The sequence below is a fragment of the Macrotis lagotis genome, chromosome X (assembly GCF_037893015.1).
Source record: "Macrotis lagotis isolate mMagLag1 chromosome X, bilby.v1.9.chrom.fasta, whole genome shotgun sequence".
Lineage (NCBI taxonomy): Eukaryota > Metazoa > Chordata > Mammalia > Peramelemorphia > Peramelidae > Macrotis > Macrotis lagotis.
Genome location: NC_133666.1, coordinates 643,252,247 through 643,278,492, shown reverse-complemented (window position 1 = coordinate 643,278,492; position 26,246 = coordinate 643,252,247). Strand labels below are relative to the sequence as shown.

The window sequence follows — 26,246 nt, the reverse complement described above, 5'->3', positions numbered from 1 at the left end:
CATTTTGTGACAATGTATACAGCCTATTAAATTTGTTGTCCTACCTCCCTTCAAGAGGGGAAAAAAGCTGCCTTGTATTGTTGTTTTCATTTATATAATTACATTATTTATATATTATTAATATATATTCATATTATATAATTATAATCATTTATAATTATGTACAGCTTTTGCATGAGGAAAATCAATGAAGGTAGAATAAAACCACAAAAGTAGGAGAATATCAAAAGTCTCATATTCAATATATATATAATTGACAGAAATATATAAGACCAAGAGCCATTCCTCAACATATGAGAAAACAGTATAAATAAGTTTTCCAAAGAATGCAAGCTTTTGAAGATCACATGGAACAAGTTCTAAAAAGGTCAATCTGATAAAAGCTTTTTGTAATGGCCTCTAGTCTTCTTTACACTGAGGATTTGATTAGCAAACTCTTTGTAGATAATAAAAGATAAATTTTAACCTGGGTATCTTCTAGAATTTCAGATCCCCACCTTGCCTTTCCTATATTCTTTTATCTTACTCTGCTCTGAGAACTCTGGGATCAAGTGACATTGGTCTCCAGGCTATTCCTTGCATAGGAAATTCCAATCTCCTATTTGTGGGCATCTTTACTGGCTGTCTATCTCCCCATACCTGGGATGCCTTGCCTCCTCATCTTTACTTCCAGGCTTCCCTGGTCTCTTTCAAGTCTCAGCTAAAGTCCTCCCTTTTGCAAGAATTGTTCCCAGGTTTATGGTCCTCTGAGATAGTTCTCCAATGTGTTCTGTATATTTTGTTTGTACAGTGAATTATTTGTTGCCTCCTCCATCAGACTGTAGGCTTCTTGAAAGAGGACAATGTCTTCTGCCTTCCCTTGTGCACCCAGCTCTCAGCAGCACAGCACCTGGCACACACTAAGTCCTCAATCAATGCCTGATGATCCACTGGGCTCACCTGGACTGGTGATAGCACATGAGGGGAGCTGTGAATGCAGCCATCCATTCTTAATAACCAGCAATCCTACTAATAGTATTTGTCACAAGGAGATAAAAGACATATCAAGTTCCGCTGTCTCTCAAAGACTGATGCCTTTTGTGGTAACAAAAATTCAGGGAAAAAATGAATATCTATTGATTAGGAAATGGTTAAACAAATGATGTATAACTATATTAACTGGTAATGGTCTATATTATCCCCAATCAGAGGAAGAAAAACAAAACATACAGAAAAAAAAAACACCCCTACTGAATCTGATGAACACTATAAAAATTTTCTCTTATAGTATCTCTTTCCCTTAATCCTAATTCCTCATGCCAAAAATTACTAATTTGTAAATATGTTTAACAAAATATGTTTGTAAAATGCTAACCTGATTGTTCCCTACTGAGGGGAACGGGGTGGGAAGGAAGGGTAGAAGGAAATTTTGAAACTTGGAAATATACATATACAAATGGATGAAAATAAACCCAAATGATGTATAAAGGGAATTCAGAGAAACACAGGACAACTTGTGAGAAGTGATGTATAGAACCAGAAAAGCTGTTCCACAGGATATTAAAAAAAGATCAAACTGATAGCTAAGGGGTGGCTAGGTGTTGCAGTGGATAGAGTACCAGCCCTGGAGTCAGGAGTACCTGAGTTCAAATTTTGCCTCAGACACTTAATAATTGCTTAGCTGTGTGGCCTTGGGCAAGTCACTTAACTCCACTGCTTTCTAAAAACAAAAACAGAAGCAAAACAAAAACAAAAAACCCCAAGGCCAATAATGGTCTTTGGGAAAAGATAATGAATAAAGCTCCCTCCTCTTAGAAGGTGAAGGACCTTGAGACCATTATGTTGCATCCATTACCATATATAGTAACTGTTGCAATCACTGTGATATTCTTTGTTACAAGGGACAGTTCAGTTCTGATAGCAGAGGAGACACATAGAAAAGGTATCAATGAACATATTACTATTTTTTTCAAAGGTTCACCATACACAACAAATTCATTTGATTTTTTTAAAAAATCAGACTGCTAAACTAGAACCTTAAGAAAAAGCTGTGGAATTTAACTAGATTTAAAAATGTTACTCTTGTGAAAGGCAGCAAGATATTGGCTAGATGACTGTAAAATTAGATGGATTTGGAACTGCTGAATGGCCTGATTTAAAGAATGGTCATTAATGGTTGGAGTTCAACCCGAAATGTAGAATGCTCAAGGGATCTGTGCTACTTAACATTTTCATGAATGACATGGATAAGACATAAGTGCAGGGTAACATAAAGTTGTCAATGTTAGCTTATAGGGGACAGCAATAATGATTTAAATAAATTGGCAGGCTATAGCATCTTAAAACTTCAAAGTGGGAGGTTGGCACAAGGGTGACTGACTGGAGGATGGGAAGATGAGTGGTGGCATCCTTATTACAAGACTTTTTTTTCAGTACAATTCTGCCATCTCATTTTACTCATTATTTGATCTCATCTAACTTTTAACCATTAACCCTTAGTCCTCAAATAGCTGGCTTCCCATAGCTCTTAAACTGTCTTGTTTTTACTGATCATTCTCATAACTAAATCACCCAAGTTCCTAATTTCAATAAGTTTCCTCATCTCCCACATACACTAAATAACCTATCTTATAAGGCTTTTTTTATTTTCTTTCATAAACAATTTTTTCCTAGCAAAACAAGACTTCCTAGAACTTCAGTTCCCTGACTTGGCACAACATCTCCCTGCCTCCCCCATAATCATACAAGGAACAGTTTCAATCTATGGAATGCATTTCCCTTCCTCATCTCCACCTCCAGAATCCTTATTTCTTTTCAAGTTTCCTCTTCAATGCTCTTTCTTCCTGTGAAGTCCACTATGTTGTATCCTTCAATATAATATAATAAGCAGTTTTTTGTTCCATTCCCAAGTGCATAACCTTAGTCCCTTACATAAAGTAGGCATTTAAAAAATGATTGCTAAATTGAAATTATATAAAACTGAAATTATTGTACATACCCTCGGACAATGCCATTCTCCAAATAGTTGACTTGAATGAATTTCCCAAAACGGCTTGAATTGTTGTTGTGTGCTGTTTTGGCATTTCCAAATGCCTACAATAGAAGTAAAATTAAATTTTCAGATGATGAAATCCAAAATATATCATGTTTTAAAGGCACGGTATTTATCACAGGAAACTTGAGATCTAAGCATTTTGAATCTGTGAAATACATTATGAAAATATAAATTTGTGGAAGAACATTCAGAAACATCAAAGTTCTGTAATTTTTCCAACAAGGAAATTCGGGCAGAGAAAGAATAAATAACTTATTTGAGGTCACACTGCTTAGATAAGTGGTAGGGTTGGGACTAGAATTCAAGACTCTGGTTATACCTAAGTAATAATTGTATAAAAGAGAATGGCGCCCTAATAGCTACAAGAAAACTCTAATGTTTTTATAATGGCCCTAATGAAAGTCAGTCTGAATCAATCAATTGGCATTTCTTAGCTATGTGCCAGATACCAGAGGATGCAAAGACAAGAAATTAAACCAGTTCCTATTCTCAAAGTAGATACAAATTGAGGGAGACAATTTGTGCACTGAAGTATATGCTGAATACATACCAAACAGATACAAGATACAGCAGATACTAATGTTTGTGTGGACATTCAATTTTTATTAAACATTTCCTAATTACATTTAAATTCCTCGCACTCCAATTACATGGTAAATATAGTTTTCAACATTCATTTTTTTGGGGTAAGATTTGGGGTTCCACATTTTTCTTCTTCCTCTCCTTGACGGTAATCTGATATAGGCTACACATGTACAACTATGTTAAACATATCTCCATATTAGTCATGTTGTGAAAGAAGAAACAGAATAAAAGGGAGGAAAAAAGCCATTGAGAAGGAAAAAAACAAGAAATTTTAAAAGTGAAAATAATATGTTGGTCTGCAGTCAGATTCCATAGTTCTTTCACTGGATGTGGATGGTATTTTCCATAATTTTTAAAATTGTCTTTGATCATTGTACTGTTGAGAAGAGTTAACTCTATCACAGTTGATGAATACAGTCGATGAATGTTACTATTAATGTGTATAATGTTCTCCTGGTTCTGCTCACTTCACTCAGCATTAGTTCATGTAAGCTTTCCAAGTTTTTCTGAAATCCTGTGTGGATACTCAGGAATGGCTTTAAAAACAAAAAGAAAGAGGACTTCGTTTGATCCTAGAGGCATTAGGAAAGAACATGCTTATTGAGTAGGGGTCTAACATGGTCAGATATAAATTTTAGGAAAATTATTTTGGAAGTATGGAGTATGGAGTGGAGTAGGGAGAAAACTGTGGCAAGGAGACCAATTAGAAGATCACTGTAATAGTCCCAGAAATAGATGATAAGAACTTGAAGTAAGGCCTGGAGCCAAAGAGTCTTGTGGAGATGGAAATAGTAGGATTTAGGAATTAATCACTATAAAGAGCAGAGTCAAGAGTTAAGAATAAAGCTGAGGTTGTGGAAATGAGTTCTGTCTTAGATATACTGAGTTTGAAAAGTTTAAGGAACATTTGGTTTGAAATGTCTGAAAGGCTGTTTGTGATGTGGGACTGGAGTTCAGAGGAGAGACTATGGCTAAGATATGTAGAAACAGGAGTCATCTGCATAAATTATGAAACTAAGGAAAGCTGATAAGGTCATCAAGGAGAAAGTATAAAAAAAGGACTAGGACAGAGTCTTGGAATGTGCTTATATATTTAAGGACAGTGATACAGATGATAAAATTTGGAGATCTATTCCTACATATGTTTTGGGAATGAAAGTCAAATGGAGGAATAGGAGGTAGAGCTCAAGAGGGAGCTTTTGGCAGAGCTGGTCTGCTCATAGCCAGAAGGCAAATCATTATAAAGGAGTTTTTGGAAACCCCGGTTAAATAAATGTCTTAATGGTCAATTACCAAGATAGAGTAAAATGATATTGGTTGTGATGCTAAACAGGGATTGCTCATATTTATTCTGTTCTTTTAAATAAAAAAGGAAAACACAGAGGAGCTATGAGAGACTGCAATGATAAAATGTATGACAATTTCCAAGATGTTCTAAAGTACCTAACAAGATCAACAAAAATGAATACACTGTGTAGAAAAGCTTCCCCTCAAGCAAAGCAAGCAGCAGAGCAGATCATTGTCTGGAAGCATCTTCATAATAGGAAGTCTTCTTTGGTCATCATGAAATGACTGTTTTATCAGGGTCACAAGACGATCAACTTCCTGTTCCAAAAATAAGTGCTATGTCTGCACAAGAACACTTAAAACCACAGTCTAAGCTGTGTCCTAGTAGACAGAAATAAAGTGAACCTTCTTATGAAATTGACTCTTAAAACTTAAATTCTGAGAGTTAAGCATGTTAGAATTAAAAGTAAAAATGAAGGTGTTAGAGAAACTAATTTTACACCTTGAGAATTTTGCTAGAATATTTAATATTTAATATCCTACAACATAGCTATCAACAAAATCGCAGATGCCCAGTATTTTTTACTTTGTGGAAAGGTATTAAAGGATTCAGCTTTTCTATCAAAAGGCAAGTAATAAAATGAGAAGGAAAAATAACTATTATTTCCCTTTCCCAATAAAGAGACCATATCTTAACCTTTTTATGGCATAGGCCTTTTGGCAGTCTATGGAAGCCTAAATCAATTAAACTGAAATAAATGTATTACTATACTAATAAAAAAGCCAAGTTCATAGATTCCAGATTAAGAGCTATTGCTCTAAGAAAAGTGGCAGTCCAAGATTTCTTTTTGCTTTTTTTTTTTTGGGGGGGGTGATATAAATTGATATATTCTTCTAGTATTAGTTGTGACAACCTGGATAAATCAATTCCAAAAACTCACAGAAAGTTAGAACGGCTTCCTCACCATTAAGGCCACAAAATTTTAGATGCAGAGTTGGAAAGTGACACTCACTTACAGATGAGGAAACAGGCTCAAAAAGATGAAGTGTCTTGGATCAGAGGGGTAATCATTTGAAGCCAGGTCCACTGATGTCAAATCTACTCTGAGGAAGGCATATGGGTAATGCTGAATGCAGAGTAGTGAATCTGAAATGTGAACTTTGATTTTTCCTACACGATTTACCTTGTGGGGAGTTGTATCCTCCCTCCTCCTCCTCCCCTTTTCACTGCTTTCTCTGATGTGTTTCTTTATGTTTTAAGGTGGTAGTAGTGGTCATGTTGGAGATAGTACAGAACAATTCTATATGAAAACTGCTCTTCATGAACTGAGGTTGATTCAGAGAAAAAGCTACACTCTTGTTTCTTAATGCTCAAGATTCTTAGTCTAAGCATCTCATTTTAGAACTGAAAAAAACAAAACTTAAAAAGATGAGTGTCATGCTAGCAGTCACACCATATATGATGGTCCTTATGGCTTCAAGTTCAGGTCTCTGCTCAGTTTGCCAACTCAACAATGATGCTCCCTACTAGATTACGCCTTCCTTTGAGCTTCATTTTTCTTATCTACAAATGCTGAATTCAAAAATCTGGAAGGCCTCTCTCAAATGTTCAACTTATTTTTTATGATACTCCTAGAATCTTGAGATGATGTGAAATAACATCGTAATTTCTTCAATTACTCTGGTCCTTTTAATAAAGGGGTTCTTAACTTGAGTTCTTGAATTTTATTCATATTTTTTAAAATTTATTTAAGGCAATGGGATTAAGAGTGACTTGCCCAAGGTCACACAGCCAGGCAATTATTAAGTGTCTGAGGCCGAGTTTGAACTCAGGTCCTCCTCACTCCAGGGCCAGTACTTTATCCACTGCACTACCTAGTTGCCCTGTTCATAAACTTTAAAACACATTTTGATAACTATTTAAATAGAACTGATTTTCTTTCCAATCCTTTGCCTTTTATTTTGTGCAATTAAAACTTTATTCTGAGAATTGCTCCAAGATAAAAAAGGTAAAGAATTTTTTTCCCCTCTCCAAAGTCAAACACATGCAATAGTTGTGCCCAAATATTGGTACTATGCAACTACGATGGGCTGGTCACATTGTTAGAATGCTAAATATAAGCTTGTCAAAAAGTATTTTATGGAGAACTCACACAGGGCAAGTGCTCACAAGGGGGTCAGAAGAAGCAATATCAGGATATCCTGAAGGTCTCTCTTAAGAACTTTAGAATTAATTGCACAGCCTGGGATACCCTGGCATAGAACCACCCAGCATGATGTGCCCTCATCAGAGATGGTGCTGCGTTCTATGAGCAAGGAAGAATGCTTAAAGGAAACGTGAGATATATGTTTAAAATAAATACCTCAGACATTCACTTGGACAATTTGTTAAAAACATAATTATGTCATTTTGGTTTCTTCAATAATGAAGGACAAAAACTAACCAATCACCCTAGTGCCATGGCAGAACAGTGCAATGGAGGGCAGGGCTCATAGGTTTGAAATATGATTCAGACTCATACAAGTTGTGTGACAAGGACAAGTCATTTACTTCTTACAACTTCAATCTCTTCCTTTAGCACTTACCTCAGAAAAATGTGAGGATCAGATGGGAGCTGTGGCTTTAACCTGCAAGTACATATGGGATGGCTAGGTGGCACAGTGGATAAAGTACCAGCCTTAGAGTCAGGAGGATCTGAGTTCAAATCCGATCTAAGACACTTAATAATTGCCTAGCTGTGTGACTTTGGACAAGTCACTCTTAACCCCATTGCCTTAAACAAATAAAAATTAAAAAAAAAATAAAGTACATACAAATGTCAGCTGGAGCTGTCCTTCAATTTTCAATTTAATAGGGGCATGACTTGCCCATCACATTTATTATAGTGAGGGGGGAGTGTTGTGCAGACATTCTTCTTACTTGCCTTTACCAAAACCATTAACCCCAATGCCTGATTTGATGGGAAAGAGGGCTTTTGGTGACTATTTTGATGCTAGTTGAGTTCTTGGCTCTCGAGTATTATTTTTTCCCTCCCTTATCAGTGAAAGCTCTTTGACTCTCCAGCAATGCCTGGCAAAGGACTAATGTATGAAACTTGACACAGAAATTGATTATTTATTCTCTGGAAAAGGTCAAATTCTTCATAAGACATGAATTCCTTACTTAACTTTAGGCACCTGCTGCTCTATTACTACCATACAGATACAGACTTGGTTTTAAGTCTGACCCTTATGGACACTAATGCATTGTTGGTGGAGTTGTAAACTCATCCAACCATGCTAAAGAACATTTTGGAACTGTGCCCAAAAGGCAATAAAACTGCATATCCTTTGATCCAACAAGGTTACTACTAGATCTGGATCCTAAAGAGATGATGAAAAAAAGAGAAAAAGACCCACATTGTACAGCACTTTTTGAAGTGGCAAAGAATTGGAAACTGCAGGGATGCCCATCAACTGGGCAAAAGCTGAACAAATTGTGGTAAATGAATGTAATGGATTACTATTGTTATGTAAGAAATCATGAACAGGTGGACTTCAGAAAAGTCTGGGAAGACCTGCATAAATTGATGCTGAGTGAAGTGAGCAGAACCAGAAGAACATTATACACATTAATGGCAACAATGTATGAAGATCAATTATGATGGACTTAGCTCTTTTCAGCAGTACAATGATCAAAGACAATGATCTAAAGGACTTGTGATAGTTCCTTAGTAGGAACTATGAAGTCTGAATTCAAATTTTAAAATGTTTTAGGCTTTATGGTTCCCCCCCCCATGCATGATCTTCCCCCTTTTGTTTTAATTATTCTTTTAAATAAGACTAATATGGAAATATATTTAACATAGTTATTCATGTATAACCTATATCAGATTACTCTGTAAGGGGAAGAACAGAGAAAGAAAAATGTGGAACTCAAAATCTTACAGAAAATAGGGAGTGGCCAGGTGACAAAGTGGATAGAGCACCGGCCCTGGAGTCAGGAGGACCTGAGTTCAAATCCGACCTCAGACACTTAATAATTACCTAGCTGTGTGGCCTTGGGCAAGCCACTTAACCCCATTGCCTTGCAAAAAAACTTAAAAAAAGGTGTTCATTCAAAAGTCATTTGCTGAAAGCTCCCTTTTCTCACCTCTTCATTTCATATCATATCACTCAGTAGTTTCTAGTTACCATCTTCTTTACCTGTCTCATATGAAGTGAAGGAGAGAGGAATGTCCTCCCCCCTTTGATTATGGGACTGAAGGATGAAGCACTAAACCTAACACAAAGAGGTAACCCTTTTTGTGAAGGGTTTACCCATACAAGTTATTTCATTCCATCCATTTCAACCAGCAGATTGAAAATAAAGAGCACGGACGTTAGAGGGAGCAATCTTTCTGTATTACCTGCTGCCATATTGGCTACAAACATGCTCATGTCTCCTCCATTCTCAATACACACTCATTTAATCCTCCCACCCCCACTATTATTCCATATCTCTCCTGCCTTTTGAGGGACTTTTAACCCAATCGCTTTTATTTTCAAAACTGCTCTTTCCAAAGTTATGGATTTCTTGTCATGTTCATTATCCTCTTTTCCTTAGTATTATCTTCTCTCTAGGTTTTTCGGATACCACTCTCTCCTGGTTCTCCTTCTACCTGTATCTAACCACTCCCTCTAAGTCTTCTTTGTGGGATCTTCATACAGGGCACATTGTTATGGGCTCTCTTTCTTCTCTCTCAGTACTACTTCACTTGGTAATCCAATCATTTAACTCCATTATCATCTCTATGTTGATGATTCTCAAATCTATTAATCCAGCTCTAACCTCTCTGCTGACCTACAATCTTGCATCTCCAATTGTTCATTCACCCCCTCTATCCCATCTGTTGCCAAGGTTCAATGATTTCACCATTACATCTCTAGAATATGCTCCCTTCATTTTTCTGATACAATAATCTGCTCATTGATCTCCTTACCACAAATCTCTCCCCAATCCAGTCCATCTTCCACTCAGTTATCAAAAGTGATTTTCTTAAAATACAGCTCATCAGACCATATCACCCTCATATCACTAAACTCCAGTGGCTTCTTTTGACCTCTAGGATCAAATATAAAATTCTCTAGTTTCAAAGCTTTTCATAACCTAACCTCTCCACCTCTCAACCTTTTCAATCATCTGACACCCTACTCCTACCACATATTTCTTCAGTCCAGATGCTGGCCTCTATGCAGTTCCTCCAAGAAGCAACTCCATCTTTTGGTTCCTAGCATTTTTCTTTAGTCCCCTATGCCTGGAATACTCTCCCTCCTCATCTCTACTTATTGGGTTATCTGATTTCCTCCAAAATCCTCTTAAAAGAAACATCTGATTCCCCCCAATTCCTGTTTTCTCTGTTGATTTTTTTTTAGTTTTTTTTTGCAAGGCAAATGGGGTTAAGTGGCTTGCCCAAGGTCACACAGCTAGGTAATTATTATGTGTCTGAGGCAGGATTTGAACTCAGGTACTCCTGACTTCAGGGCTGGTGCTCTATCCACTGTACCACCTTGCCACCTCTGTTGATTACTTTTTATTTATCTTGTTTATAGCTTGCTTGTACATAGTTGTTTACATTTTGTCTCCCTCACTAAATTTTGAGTTTTCCCAGCTCAGGGACTGTCTTTTGCCTTTCTTTGTATCTTCAGGGTTTACCATATTGCCTGGAATAGAGGGGGTACTTAATGCTTTTTGTTGTAGTCCAGTTATGTCTAACTCTTCATGCCCCCATTTTTGGGGTTTTCTTTTTTTCTTTTAGATTTTTCAAGGCAATGGGGTTAAGTGGCTTGCCCAAGGCCACATGGCTAGGTAATTATTAAGTGTCTGAGGTTGGATTTGAACCCAGGTACTCCTGACTCCAAGGCTGGTGCTCTATACACTGCACCACCTAGCCGCCCCTGGGGTTTTCTTGACAAAGATACTGAAGTGGTTTGCTATTTCCTTCTCCAACTCATTTTACAAAGGAGGAAGCCAAGGAAAATGTGGTTAAATGACCTACCCAAGATCACAAAACTAGGGAGTGTGTGAGGTCACATTTGAACTCAGGAAGAGGTATCTTTCTGTCTCCAAGTCTAGTGCTCTCTGCCCTGTACCATCTGGCTTATGACCAACTGAACCTGGCCCCTTCTAACTTTTAAGTTCTTTTGGACCTTATTCACCACTATGCTCTCCTCATTCTGAGGACCCTTCTTTTCACTGGCTATTTCCCATTCCTGGAATTCTTCTCTTCCTTATCTCCACATCATTTTCCTGGCTTCCTTCAAGTCCCATATAAAATCCCTCCTTCAGCAAGAATTCTCTTCCATCATGACTTAATCTTAGTGCCGCCCCTGAGATGATCTCCATATTGCTTGTTTGGACATAGTAATTTCCTTCTTATCTCTTCCATTAGACTGTGAGCTTGTTGAGGATAGAATTTTTTTTTTTAGCACTCTGCACAGGTCTGGAAAATAGTAGGCACCTAATAAATGTTGAATGACTTGATTTGTTGACGAATACAAAAAACAAAAACTTAAACAATTTAGAATATAATTTTAACACTGAGAAGAAAGTCTAGTCTAGCCTGACCTTCTAGACACCAAGATGTTTTATTTTGCAATTACTCTCATAAGCAATGTGTATGGCTTAAACCTGTCCCATAGCTCCAATGATCTCACATGTCTGGTATGCAGTCTCAGCGCAGAGCAACTTTTCAAAAACCCATCTAAAAATATCAGGCTTATATTCTATATTTCAAGCTGTGGGAAAAGTGCTCAATGCTTAGATGGAGTGGGTCTATTTTCATTTGTACTAATCATTGGAGTTTCAAAAGAGGTCTACATCAAATTTTATGACAAACAGGCTTAATAGCACAAATAAAATTAAATGATTAAGAGAAAGTACTTTGAATTACATGGGTATTATGCAATGGGATGATGGAAGGAAGAGGTCTGAGGGATGTAAGCAATAATCTTATATAATATGGTAAACTAACTAAATAAAAGCCAAAATACTAATAGCACTTCCGTTAGGATTCCAGTATTGGATAGAGATCCAACATGTTAAACAAGAATGCTACTTCTAGTTTGCTATTCATAGTTAGTTCTTGAAGAGTTAATTTCATTTTAGTGGCAAATGACATAAATTACATCTTTGTTTTAGCTCAAATCCCTCATTTTAATGAGGAGGTTAACTTATGCCCCCTGGAAAGGAAATGACATCTCAAGTCACATAAGACTGTGGTCACATCTAATATTCCTTTGTTCTTCTGTGGTTTCAGGCAGTGGATAGTTCTTGCCTTCTTTTGTTGCTTACACAGTAGATTTTTAGAATTTGCTACTGAACTTTGCTATAAGTTTTTATCTTTCCTATTTGTATATATTGTTTAGTTAAGCCTAAGAAGCATATGACAAGAGAAAGGGGGCTGAAGACCCTTTGGAGTCATGGTTCAAATCTAATTGTGCTATTAATCCAGCTATGTGATCTTGGGCACCTGTATCACCTTTCTAAATACCACAAATCCCTCATGTGAAAAATTAGACCCATTAGGACAGGTTCAGTAAGTCAGGTGTTGTGCTAGGAGCTGGAAATTCCAATACAAAGAATGAAACAATTCCTCCTCTCAAGGTCTTCTAAGAAGTGAATTCTACCCTAATTAACCAATCTTTGATGCCAAGTTGTTATTGGTTACACAGCCAATTTGCAGAGACAATCAGGTTTTCCTGACCATAAGGTCAGCTCTCTAGTCACTATACTATTATTATATCTCTTCTCATCAGGGTAAGAGGATATATATATTTTTTTGCAAGGCAAATGGGGTTAAATGACTTGCCTAAGGTCATACAACTAGATAAATATTTAATGTCTGAAGCCACATTTGAACTCAGGTGCTCCTGACTCCAGGGCTGGTGCTCTATCCACTGCGCCATCTAGCTGCCCCAAGAGGATAAGTCAAGCATTAAGTTCCTTCGGGGCCAGGCCTTTTTAAAGTGACTACCGCATCATAAATTCAAATTATGATCCCTACTATTCTTCAGTCGTTTCTAATACCCCATAAACAATAAGTACTGATAATGATGAAGACAATAACAATGGATCTGGAAATCTGGCACAGGTCACAGGATTTTAGAGTTAAAAGATGACTGTAATATCAAAGCCAGAAGGAATCAGAGAACATAGAATTTTAAAAATTGAAATCACTTTTGCTTGTCTACTACAAGTCTTTCAATTTCAATGATTGACATTCAGTGCAGAGAAGTGAAGTTCACACTTAAAAGTGAAATACAGATAGGTTAATATTCAAATATATATGGGGCTTTTCAGATGGAAAAAAGTTGCTTAAAGATTCTGAAGGAATTGTATTAAATAACCCTTCAAGTTTTTAAAACATTTCAGACAATTAAACTCTACTCCTGACTCCAGGGCTGGTGCTCTATCCACTACACCACCTAGCTGCCCCCAATCAAACTCTTATAAAGGAGAAAACTTACAAAAATCTTAAGCTGTTTATTAATTAAATTACATTTGATCCACTTATGGATTATCATTTGTAGAACATGGTGGAGAGATTTCTATTTAGATGTAGCTCTTCCAGGGACTTTCTAAACCACAGAAACATGAGGATTAGAATAGATCTCGGACATCTAAGTTGACCTTGTCCTGAAAAAAATTCTTCTGTAACACCCCAAACAAGTGCTTATTCAGCCTATACTTGAAGAGCTGCCATGAAGAAGAATCTACTAATTCTAAAATGGCCCATCCCACTTAAGGATAATTTTAAGACTTAGAGAAATTTTTTCTCCCTTTTTATCAAGGTTAAATCTATCTCTTTGCAACTCCTATCCATGACTCCTATTTCTGCCATAGTGGGGGGCAAAGCAGAACAAGAGTTTCTCTTCCGTGTCAGAGCCTTACAAATATTGGATGATAGATATCAAGTTCCCTTTCAGACTTTTTCTTCAAAAAGCTAAACATTTCCAGTTTTAAAAATCAGTCCTCATATGACAAACTCAAAGCCTGTGACCATCCTGGTCCACCATCTCTGGATACTCACCAGGGTTTCCATATCTTATCCAAACTGTAGTACCCAGAATTTATACTACACTTGTGGTCTGACTGGGTATACTAGTGCTATCACCTCCCTAATTCTGGACACTACAACTCTTAAAATAGCTCAAAGTTGAATAAATATTCTTGACTACCTTATCACACTGCTGACTCATACCAAGCAGACAGTGAATTGAAAACACCAGATTTTTTCAGGTGAGTTGCTGTCTAGTCACATCTTCCCTATCTTATACCTGTAAAGCTGATTTTCTAAAAACTCAAATATAAAACCAAAACAATTATTTCTATTACATTTCATTTTATTATATTTGGCCCAATGTAACAAGATCATTTTGACTCCAAATGTGATTCCAGTATATGAGTTATTCCCGAAAGCTCTATGTCATCTGTCAATTTAATAAACATGCTAAAGGATACTATCTATGTCTTCATCTGAATCACTCGTAGAACTGCTAAAGGTAGCAAGAAGCCAAGCACCAATTCCTGGGGCACTGCCTCCAAGCTGACATCAAACCAGTAAATTCATCTATTTGTACTGACATTGAGCCAGGGTCTCCCTCTCCTCTCCCCCAAAAGAGTATAAAACATTCTCTATTACCATCATATTAATCCCGTGTCTCAACGTTAGTCTGCTATGCCTAGCTATTTCTGATGGTCTGTTAATTTTCTAGATGTTCACTAATGGTTCTTTTAATAATATTTTCCAGTTTGCCAGATAAAGCCAAGATCACTTAAATAAGAGTTTTCAGCCTTTATTTTCTCTTCCCCAACATTGTGGTGCCTCCTCAGTTTCCTAGGATCTGCTCATTGGCAGTGGCTGAGTCACATCTGACAATTCTTTAAGTATGACAGGTTAAAGTTCATCAGGGTCTCTCAACACTTTCAACAAAGGCAGCTAGGCTCTTTCTTACCATCTCTTTCATTTTGCTCTCTCTTGCAGTCCAAACATCATTCTCTTCAGCAGAGAAAATGTAAACAAACTAGGTGCTGCTTTCTCTTTCTCACTGGTTGTTTATAGTGTCATCCTTCTGAGAGCATTCTTAGTACTTTTCTGATTCCTCACTAAAGGTGGCTCAAAAACAGCTTTGGCATCAGTTTTGTTTCTCTCATTAACTACTGCTTACTTTACACTTTAAGGACACAACACTACTTATAGAACTGGACCATCATTTTATATTATTAATCCTGTATCCTTGCTTCCATCAGCTTTAAAAATATCTATTCCTGCTAATAATTTTATAAAAGCTAGCATTCAGAAATAGCCTTAAATTTTGTAAAACACAAGTATTATCTCATTATATTCTCACAACAATCTTTGAGTTCAGTGCTATTATGATCCCTATTTTTTACAGATGAGGGAACTGAGGCAGATGGGCCAAGTGACTTGCCCACAGCCTCAGAGCTAGCAAATGTCTGATGCTGAATACTGAATTCGTTTTCCTGACTCTGGGTCTTACACTCAGCTGCCTTCAACCTTGAGATCTGATTCTACGAATAAAGGACATCCCCTATTGAATTTTAGATCAATAGGTCTTACCTAGACTATTATCAGAACCCTCAGAAATCTGTACTCAAGTAATTTGGGGAAAGGATGTGTGTGTATGTCAGATGATGCTTGACTGTATTTCCTTTCTCTACATATTTGAAGATAGAGTGATCACTTCTTCCCAAAGTTCCCTTGTCATTTCCATCTCACAAACAAATTCCTTCTTGTTGGTGTGAAATGGATCCTGATATCTTTAATTTTAGTTACTTTACCTTTTGCTATGAGCTGTTTTATATTTTCTTCCTTTTGATCTTGTTTTTATTATTTCTTCTTGTCTCATGGAATCACTGGCTTCTATTTGGTTCGTTCTAATTTTCAGGGAGTTTATAGTAAGAGCATTATTGAATTGTATGTGTTTATTGTAATGTAGCTCTTGTGCCAAGCTGTTAATTTCCATCCTTCCTTGGCTCTCATCTCTTTTAGAAATTTTTCATCTAGGCCTCTCATTTCATTTAAAATTCTTTTTAAAAAGCCTTGCTTCATCTCTGCTAGGAATTCTAGCTTAATTTTTGCTCAAGCTGTGATTTTCTCTGATTTCTTTGCTTGTAAACATTTTGGAGTTATTCTCTTCTTTTACATTTGTCTTGTCTAGCATTTACCTGACATTATAATAGCTTTTTAATGGAGGGCATTCTTTTTAGCTTACTCATTCTTCTAGTCTACTTCCAGACTTGGCTCTGTACTTGGGAACTGAGCCAAACTGCTGCTGCTTCTAGCCTTGTTCCTTTCTAGGTACACTGCCCAGGGTTTCCCTACATAGGAATAGCATGCACTGCTGCTCTATCTCCCAGTCTATCCTGAATCTGTGACCTAAAATTGAGTAGTGGGTGACAAAGCTGCTGGTTGGCACCTCCCTCCCTTGCAGTGCCCTGGGGACTTTCCCTGACTTGATCCATAGCCTCTCTTTGATTGCTAGAATGCTTGAGATGCTCCTGGTCTCACCCTATCCCAGTGTCCACACATCTCCCTCCCTATCTCCCTATGCTGAGCTGGGCTAGACAAATGACTTCCTGGGACTTTTCTAGATTTCCCCATCAGGATTTGGTATTTAGATTTCTAGATCTAGAAAATCTTGCCACCATGCCAAGAGACTCTGCTTCTTCCTTTACCTTCTGAAGAATGAAATTATCATTAAGGCAAATCAAGAAATTCTTAACCACAGCTTTTTTTTCTTTTTGGCACAGAGCACTAGAAGACACTCATTTAACTGAAATTCTCTATCAATTGCTATCACACCTCCATTCTAGCCTTCTATTTTCCAAACTCCTCATCTAGTTCCTCTTTCTATCCAGGTATTCTGTAATATAATCAAATATTATTGCTTCTATTTCTTACCTCTTGCTTTCCCCACTTCTCTACTTAAATATCTTCCCAGCTCTGGATTCTGAATTTCCTTACCTGAATATTTCAAATCTATTTATTATATGCTGATCACTAAGTGTGGGATATTTCAAGGGATCTATGTTCTCACTGATGTGTGCACTCCCTCCAATTCATTCATGATGTCTATCTGTAGTATGTGACTCTTGTCAATGTTCTCTCTGAATTTCATTACAGGTAGACTTCTCAATGTCCTGGATGGGTGGGTGGGGGGGGTAGTGAGGTCTTTCTTTTATTCTGCTGACACTGCAAGGATACCAATGGATTATGCAGGTATCCATCAATTATGTCAGTTTTGCCATGAACTAAGCTCATTTTCATTTCCTATTATATATTTCTTTGATATCTTTTACATGATTTTATATTCATAATTCCCTTTTTTAAAAATTAATTTTTTTAAGGCAATAGTTAAGAGTTACTTGCCCAAAGTCACACAGGCAATTATTAAGTGTCTGAGGCCACATTTGAAGTCAGGTCCTCCTGACTCCAGGGCCAGTGCTCCATCCACTGTGTCACCTAACTGCTCCCCATAATTCCTTTTTTTCTAATGTGTTGTAACCTACTCAAGTTCACCATAAGCTTCTGTCTTTTGAGTAATCCCAAAGTTCAATTTTTTGGAGATGGCATTATGTCATGATTCATTCATTAGACATTACAGAAAAAAGAGTTGTTTACTTTCTATATTATAAGTTCAAATTACCATTCATTTGTATCATCTGACTATCAATTGGTATGCAGCTAGATAGAATCCTGGTCTTGGGGTGAGGAGGACAGGAGTTTGAATCTGCCCTCAGATACTTGACATTTACTAGCTATTGTGACCTTGGGCAAGTCATTTAACCCTGACTGCCTCACATCCAGGGTCATGTCCAGTTGTCCTGATTCATATTTGGCCACTGGACCTAGATGACTCTGGAGGAGAAAGTGAGGCTGGTGACTTAGCACAGCATCCCCTCTCTCAAATCCAATTCATGTGCTTGTTTTATGGCATCACCTCCCTGATGTCATGGTCTTCTTCGAGAACAAAGGACATCAAAAAAAAATCTGATTATCTAACTGAAGAATATCACAGTCTGGACAGTAGATGCATTTCATCCACTTGGTTTTCCCTGTGTGGATAGTTAGGGTAGAATTATTGAATGATTAGGGAATCTCATTAAATGTTCTAGAACTTGATGCAACCATGGCAGTACCTATAAACATCTTGTCATATACAGATCAGAGGGTTATTGAATATATTGAATAAGATTTTCTGGCTCCTTCCTAAGCTGTCTACAAATAAGCTAAAGCCTACCCCCCCCCCTTTTTAAGGTTTTTGCAAGGCAAATGGGGTTAAGTGGCTTGCCCAAGGTCACATAGCTAGGTAATTATTAAGTGTCTGAGACCGAATTTGAACTCAGGTACGTCTGACTCCAGGGCTGGTGCTCCATCCACTGTGCCATCTAGCCGCCCCTAGCCTACCTAGCTTATTTTACTGCCATTGATGTGTGCAAATCTTCCCATGTTTTCCTTCTCTTTCTATTTTTAAAAAACAAAAACATCCATTTGATTTTACTATCAAGCTATCATTCAAAATGTCTCCCTTTCACAAATTCCCAGGGGAAAAATGCTTCTATTTGTTGCCTCTGCTTTCTTACTTCCCAGACACCCTTTGCAATCTATCTTTCAGCCTCATCACCAAACTGAACTGTTAAACTCTAAGGTGACAAATGATTTTTAGACATTTTGTTTAAAAAAATGTGTTTGGGGGGGACTTCTGGTCAAGATGGCAGAGAGAAGACAGGCACAGTTCTAAAATCTCCTGATCTTTCCCCATATATGATATGAACCAAACCTCTTAACAGAAATCCAATCAACAAGACCCAGAAAGTAAAAAATGGTGTTTGCCTTTTGCTTTTCTAATATATCCATTTCCAAATACGAGCCTTCTTATGCCCTTCCCTCCACCCCCAACAAACTATTCCTTATAACAAAAGACTTAAGGAAAAAAGGGGCACCAGTTCAGTAAGATCAATCAGCACATTGAACTGTTTATATAGTCAATATTCCAGTCATGCTCCTTATCTCTGAAAAGAAGCACATTTTCTAAGCTCTTCTCCAGAATCAAAATGTCATCATAATTACAGAGTTCAGTTTCATTTTACTGTTTTTTTCTGGATCTGCTTATTTTACTGCCATTGATGTGTGTAAATCTTCCCATGCTTTTCTTTTCTTTCTTTTTTTTTTAAGGTCATAGGGTTAAATAACTTGCCCAAGGTCACACAGCCAGGCAATTAAGTGTCTGAGGCCACATTTGAACTCAGGTCCTCCTGACTCTAGGGCCAGTGTTCTATCCACTGCGCCACCTAGCTGCCCCTTCCCATGCTTTTCTGAATCATTCATAGTTGCCACTTTTTTTATGGTGTGGTAATATTCTATTAAATTATGTACTGAGAGTTATTTAACCATTCTCTAATCAGAAGGTACCCACTTTGCCTTCAGTTTCTTCCTTGAACAAAAAAATGTTGCTATATATAGTTTAAAAAATATGGGATATTTCTGTTTTTGACCTCTTTGGATATGGCTTACATTATGTCAAAAAGTAAAATCTGGGTCAAAAAAATTTAAAGACATTTTATACCCTTTCAAAAAGCTTAATTTCAAATTGCTTTCTAGGGTGGTTAGTCATTGAGCTATTTAACTGATAAACCAGACATCTTTTTTAGTCCTCATCCATTTTGCCCTCATCAGCATTCTGACATTGCTGGGCCCCTCTCCTCCCCTTCCTAGATTTTTGGGACACTGTTCTCTCCTGATTTTCCTACCTGTACCTTCTTAATTTTTTTCCCTCTATCATTATCCATATCCTGTTCCCACCCATGGGTGGAGCCCATGGCTCTGTATTGGGACTTTCCTTTTTCCTTTTTACACTTTCTTGATGATCTCACCGGTACCCACAGATTCAACCACGTTCTCTATGCAGGTGACACTCAGAAACTAAATATCTAGCTTTGGTTGTGTTTCTAAAGTCCTAAATGACACTCACCAATTGCCTACCAGATTCTTCCAACTGAATGTCCCACCGATATCTCAAACTTGGAATGTCAAAAACAGAATTTATGCTCCCAAATCCTCCCCCTTTCAAACTTCCCTATTTCTGGTGACAAGACCACTAACTTTCCAGTCATTCAGGTTCCAAACCATACTCAACTTTCCCCCCTCTTCCTCATTAGATCCAAATATAGCTGTCAAATCCCATCATCTCTACCTCCATATCTCTCAAATTCTTACCTTTCTCTCTATTCATAAGGTCACCATTCCAGTTCAAGTCCTCATCATCTTTGCCCACACCACTTGTATAGTTTTCAAGTTGGTTTCTTTATCTCTAAACTCTACCCTCTATACAGAAACTATAAGTACAGATATTTTTAAAGGACAGGTTCATATAACTCTGGGCTCAAGAGACTTTAGGGACTTCATTAAGTCAAAATACAAACTCATTTACTGGTTAATGAAAACTCTTGCTAATCTGGTTCTAGCCTACCTTTCTAGGATTATCACATATTAATCTCCTTCTGGGACTCTGCATTACAACCAAACGCGTCTATTTATTCTGTATACCTGACATTCCATTTCCTACAGTTATGCTTTTATATGGCACCCCTAATGAATCTATACTGTCCTCACCAGAACATTTTGGAATTCCTAGCTTTCTCTGAAGTTTTCCAGAAATTACTTGGAATTTACTTGATATGTATTTTACATAACTTATCTGTAAGTCTTATTTTGTCTCAGTAGAATATAAATTTGTCAAGGGGAGGAGAGTGTTTTGTTTGTTTTTTCATATAAATGATTGGCATATAGTAGGAACTTAGTAAACACTTAATGACTGGATCTTGTGTAACTTTTTTTTTCACTGTCACATCCAGTTTCTATTCACAAGGAAAAAGTTCCAGATCATCTTTTAATTTTTTTGAAAAACTCCAGACATTACAGAACTTAACTGAAATTGTCTTAATATTCCACTCTTACATTTCTTTTTTTATTTTATTTCAGATTTTTGCAAGGCAAATGGGGTTTAAGTGGCTTGCCCAAGGCCACACAGCTAGGTAATTATTAAGTATCTAAGACCGGATTTGAACCCAGGTACTCCTGACTCCAGGGCCAGTGCTTTATCCACTGCGCCACCTAGCCGCCCCCCACTCTTACATTTTAATGATAAAAATAGAAAAAAATTCATGAGTCCCCTCAAAAGAAACAAAAAACCACCAAAAAAACAAAACAGGGAGAAGCTTATAATAATTAAATATGGTTCTTAGTGTTGATGAAGACATTAAGATGTTGTAATTAAAAGAAGAACTTAAGATACTGCAATTAAAAGAAATCATGAGTGCATGATAAAGTTGTATAAAAAACCGAAAAATTACAAACTATTTAAAATCTTAAACCACTGACTGTTCAGAAACTATACAGATGGATCATGGGTGATGAATGGTAGAGAGGGGTTATGGGTAAGTTTCCATTATTTTAGCTGCTCCCCATGCTATCCACCTCTGAGCAAAGTCTAACATTGATTAGATACTGGGTCAGACTAATAATGGCAGCAGATCCAGTGATGGTAACCTGCCCATCAAGATATCCTTTCACTGGGTTGGCAATTTTAATTTGAGTCCTAGACATATGACAAATATTACTGATTTTGGTACCAATGAAGTCATTTCATATCTGGAGGGCTGGATTCCATGCCACTGAATCCAGTGTTACCAAGTGTAATGGGAAAGTGAGACTGATGAATTGCCAACTGCTGTAGCTTGGTTAAATTGGTATGTCCCTGAAAAGTATGGAACTCTAGAGGTGGTCCATCCAGTTCAGGGTTGAGGGACATGGATAGGGTGGTATGGGGAAAGCTCACAGTGCTGCTGCCTATGCTGAACCTGTCCTGACCACCTGCAAAGATAACTAGAGAGCTGGATGGTGGATGATCATATCCTTTAGGGGAAACTGGGAGAGATTCTCCAACATGACCATAAAAATCTATTTGACATACTCAATGACAGATTGCAGGATGCCAGCAATAGTGTTGGCCTATTCAGTTGAGTCTGACAGTATAACCCCTGCCATCTGGACTTGAGTTCCTGTACTTTCTCATTTCCTTAATCTTACCTCTTCATTTTCCAATGAGAGAGCCACATTGGTTAGTAGGGACCAGAAGCCTCAGGATGACTGAGGGGGGGGTCTATTGGCAGTTACACAATTGGTCATAGGGCTACTGATGTTTTGTCATCTTTAATTTGTCAATGATCATAGCACAGGCTTTAAAGATGACAACAGTGGGTCCAGCCAGAGTAATTATTCTCCCAGAACAATTCCCTTCTGAGATGTTCATGCACACCATTCTATTCTCTTCATGCATCTTTTAGACTGATTCTCCTTTCTTTCCAATAATGTTTCCAATTTCCTTTCCATGCATAAGTAGCTGGATGGTGAGACTGCATTTAATCCACCTTTAATCACATAGTGTTCTGGGGATTTGTAAAGTGGTTAAATCTTTGGTCACTGGTGGAAATGGAGGTCTAAAACTTCTGGTGCTTAGGCGAGTGAAGGGAAAAGGGAACCGGAGAAATGATAGGGGCTGAAGGGAAAGCAAGGGAGCACTGGTCAGCAGAAGAAGGGGAGGGAGAGGAAGAATGAGGCAGAGGGACAATCCTGGGGAAGGATGGGGAACTTGGGCTTTGTGTAACTTTTACAAATGCAAAAGAAATATCTTGTTGAAGAAATTCTTTAAGGCAGCATTGTGCTTTACTGAACTAAAAGTGCTTTAAAAAGTGTATTTCAACCATTCCTGTAACTTTAGAAGTAAAGTGTCCCTCTCTGATCACCACTCCCCTATATGTTCAGTCTTCTCTTTAGAATGTAAGCTTTCTGAAGGCAAGGTTTATCTTAATTTCTTATGTCTGCTCTCCTCTCTCTCTAAATTTGTATGCACATAATAAAACTTTAATTAATTTTTTTTATTGATTCATTTCACTGATTCAATAATTCACTCATTTTTTGCTTACTATGTTAAACTTTAGAGTATAAAGAAAACTTGAAAATATTCTTTGCTCTTAAAGAGCTTCTGGGTTTGTATAGTTATTGATAGTTATTATATAATTATAGTTATTAAGATAGTATAGTCTACTACAAAACAATGCTTGCAAAAGCCTGCCTATTTCTTTCTAAATGCCTACATCAAGGTTGCCATAAGGGAAGTGTCTCTGTGTGCATGTCAAACCAGACTTTTGATTTCAGAGTACTTCAAAGTTAGTGGCCTAAGTCCCTAAAAGTAATCTCCTCAGGATCAAGTGGCAGGGCATAAATCTAGCTCTTTCTGACTCTATGGTCAGCTCTCTTTACACTACAACACCCTACAACTATGTGGTGGTGTGTGTGTTTCTTTCATAAAAACTGTATACAAATATAATTTAACATATAATTCATCCAAAAATGAACTCTTCATTTTTTTTTCTCTCAAGCCCCCCCCTTCCCAAATTTCCTTAGGTCTGTTGGAAGTAGCACCAGTTGCCAGTCACCAGGTTGGCAGCTAGGTTCTCCTCTGCTGTCAATTCTACCTTTGTCAAATGTCTCCATCTCTCTTCTGACACTATTATTCTCTTGGTAGTACAAGGTCCTCATTGCTCACTCTTGGGATTATTGCAATACTTTGGTGGTTAGTTCTCCCAACTTTAAGTTTCTTCCACTTTACTCCATCTCCCACTCATCTACCAAAGTGATCTTTTTTATTTCATTTTATTTTTTTAGATTTTTTTTGCAAGGCAAATGGGGTTAAGTGGCTTGCCCAAGGCTGCACAGCTAGGAAATTATTAAGTGTCTGAGACTGGATTTGAACCCAGGTACTCCTGACTCCAAGGCCGGTGCTTTATCTACTACACCACCTAGCCGCCCCAAAAGTGATCTTTTTTAAAATTTCTCATAACCATAATCCATTTCCATCTTTTTTCAGTCTTCTTATATCTATTCTCCTTTACATACTCTAAAATACAGTGACACTAACCTACCTTCTATGCCTTGCACAAGATCCTTCACCTCCTGACTTCAGGAATTTCCATCTGCTTTTCTGATAGACTGGAGTGCCTCCCTCCTTACCTCTCCCTTCTGGTTTTAAGTCTCAACTAAAATCCTACCCTCTACAGGGAGCCTTTCCTTGATTCCTTTCCCCCAAGATTATCTATAATTCACCTTTTTGGTAAATAGTTATTTTGTATACTCTCTCCCCCATTATAACAGGAACATCAGATCAGGAAATATTTGTGTATCTTAGTGCTTATTCCAATGATAGAAACACAGTCTGCACTTAAAAAGGACATGTTAACTGTCTAAATCCACTTGCCCAACTTTCTTTTGAATCAATTATTTTTTTCTGGAGCCATGTTCCTGTCAAAGGACTCAAATTTAGAGATCTCCATAATGAGACAGACCAGGACCAACTATGCTTCTACCCAGACATCACCCTGTCACTGTACCCTGCCACACCCATGCTGTATGTGTATGTAATGCATCTGTGCATATACATATGAATGCATGGGTGTGGGAAGGTCCTAAGCTCCCCAAATTAGTAAAAGTTCAATACATCAAACATGCCACCAATCCTCCCCTCCCCCCACAACCCCCTTTCAATACTTTCTACCTCTTGCTCTATGAACAATAATTAAATCAACATTATCCTGTGGTTTTGCTTACCATCTCTATGACTTCCCAGACCACATGTCTCTCTTTGCCCCTCACCCTCCTACATAGGTTTTCTTCTCTATTGGGATGTAAGTTCTCTAAGGGTAGAGTTTTTCTTCCTTTTTATATTTGTATGCTCTGCATTTAACACAGTGTTTGGTACTTGGTAAGGAAATAATACTTTTAAAAATTCATTTATTCATTCTTCTATTCATCATGCCAAATCATAGTGTTACCTATTTGGTCAAATATGCTTCATTAAGCTATTTAATACACTTTATTATTCATATTTGTGCAGTTGGTGTCATGAGTTTTATACCTTTTTTGAATTTTGTCTGTGCAGAACTTTGGCTGTCTCTGCCAGTAATTTTATATATTAGCTACTCTCTGTGGTATCTAGCTGGTAAGCAATTTTCTCTTCTCTTAAAAACTACTTTGATTAAATTTGTTAAGTACCTGGCTAGGAGTTTTTCATATACCAGAAATTTAAATTCAATTCTCAAAAGCCACCTGAGGGGTGGCTAGGTGGCACAGTGGATAAAGCACCGGCCCTGGAGTCAGGAGTACCTGGGTTCAAATCTGGTCTCAGACACTTGATAATTACCTAGCTGTGTGGCCTTGGGCAAGCCACTTAACCCCATTTGCCTTGCAAAAACTTTAAAGCCACCTGAAATGATGAAATGATGAAAATACCATTTACACCCTCTAAGGTCTGTTTTTTGTTGACAATTCCACTAACTCAAGTAACTGTTTTTATATTCTGGGTTCTGCTAGCAGTATCATTTATGCTCGGGAAATCACAAGAAGTGGGTAGAAGTTACCTGGTTTGACAGGTCTTGGGAAATTTGTTATCATATACTGGATTCACATTCCAGGAAGACAGCAGATCATTTCTATTATTATTAAGTAGACAGTATATACCTCAATCCCACTCAGCAGGGACTTACCAAATCTTACCATTTGACTCCTCCTTCCTCTAACCCTACTTGACTGATCTCTCTCCAAATAGTCCAGCTACTTGGCTACTTACTCCTTACATGTCCTTCTAATAATCCTTTGACTTGTCAACAGAATTATTTCTTAGTTTTACTAATACATAGGCTATGTTGATGAAACCAAAGACTTTATATAACTTTAATATATTTCTAGATAGAATAAGTAATGCCCTTTATTAAAAAAGACGATATAGTGATAATCAATAAAGCTTTAAGAGTTTCATGGTCTTGATTAACTTGTTCACAATTCTTTAAAAATCTGTGAAACAACTACCAGAAAACAATTCGGGGTGGGGAGAGGGGTTAAAGAAACAATATTTTTATGAGGAGAAAAGGAAGGAAGATGAGCAGAAGCACTGCAAATATAATACAATAGGATAGGGTCTTAATATCTGAAGATCTGGCTTTGAAGTCTGTCAAATACCATGGATAAGTCACAATGACTGCAGCAGAGTCACTAAACCCTCTAAAAACTCAGTTTGCTTATATGTAAAATGAGTAAAATACATGTTATTCCAATCTCACAAGACTGTTATGAGGGAAGTGCTATAAAAACATGAGCTAGTCATATTTAAAAGCATTTTTTATAATTTTGGAGCAACATATCACTTAAATAGATATTTTCAGACTTGTAACTACATTCTCCAG

General features: G+C 37.3%; 1 protein-coding gene and 1 pseudogene across 11 annotated transcripts in view; both read right to left on the bottom strand.

The window, feature by feature from the left end:
* Positions 1 to 26,246, bottom strand: part of MYO9B (myosin IXB) — a 130,620-nt gene that overhangs the window by 65,050 nt on the left and 39,324 nt on the right. For all 11 annotated transcript variants that reach the window (XM_074204435.1, XM_074204437.1, XM_074204440.1 and 8 more), the window contains one exon: positions 2,978 to 3,072. In XM_074204435.1, the coding sequence (XP_074060536.1) occupies positions 2,978 to 3,072 (95 nt within the window). The remainder of the gene's footprint in view (positions 1 to 2,977; positions 3,073 to 26,246) is intronic.
* On the bottom strand, positions 15,075 to 24,412 carry LOC141496949 (poly(rC)-binding protein 2 pseudogene; annotated as a pseudogene).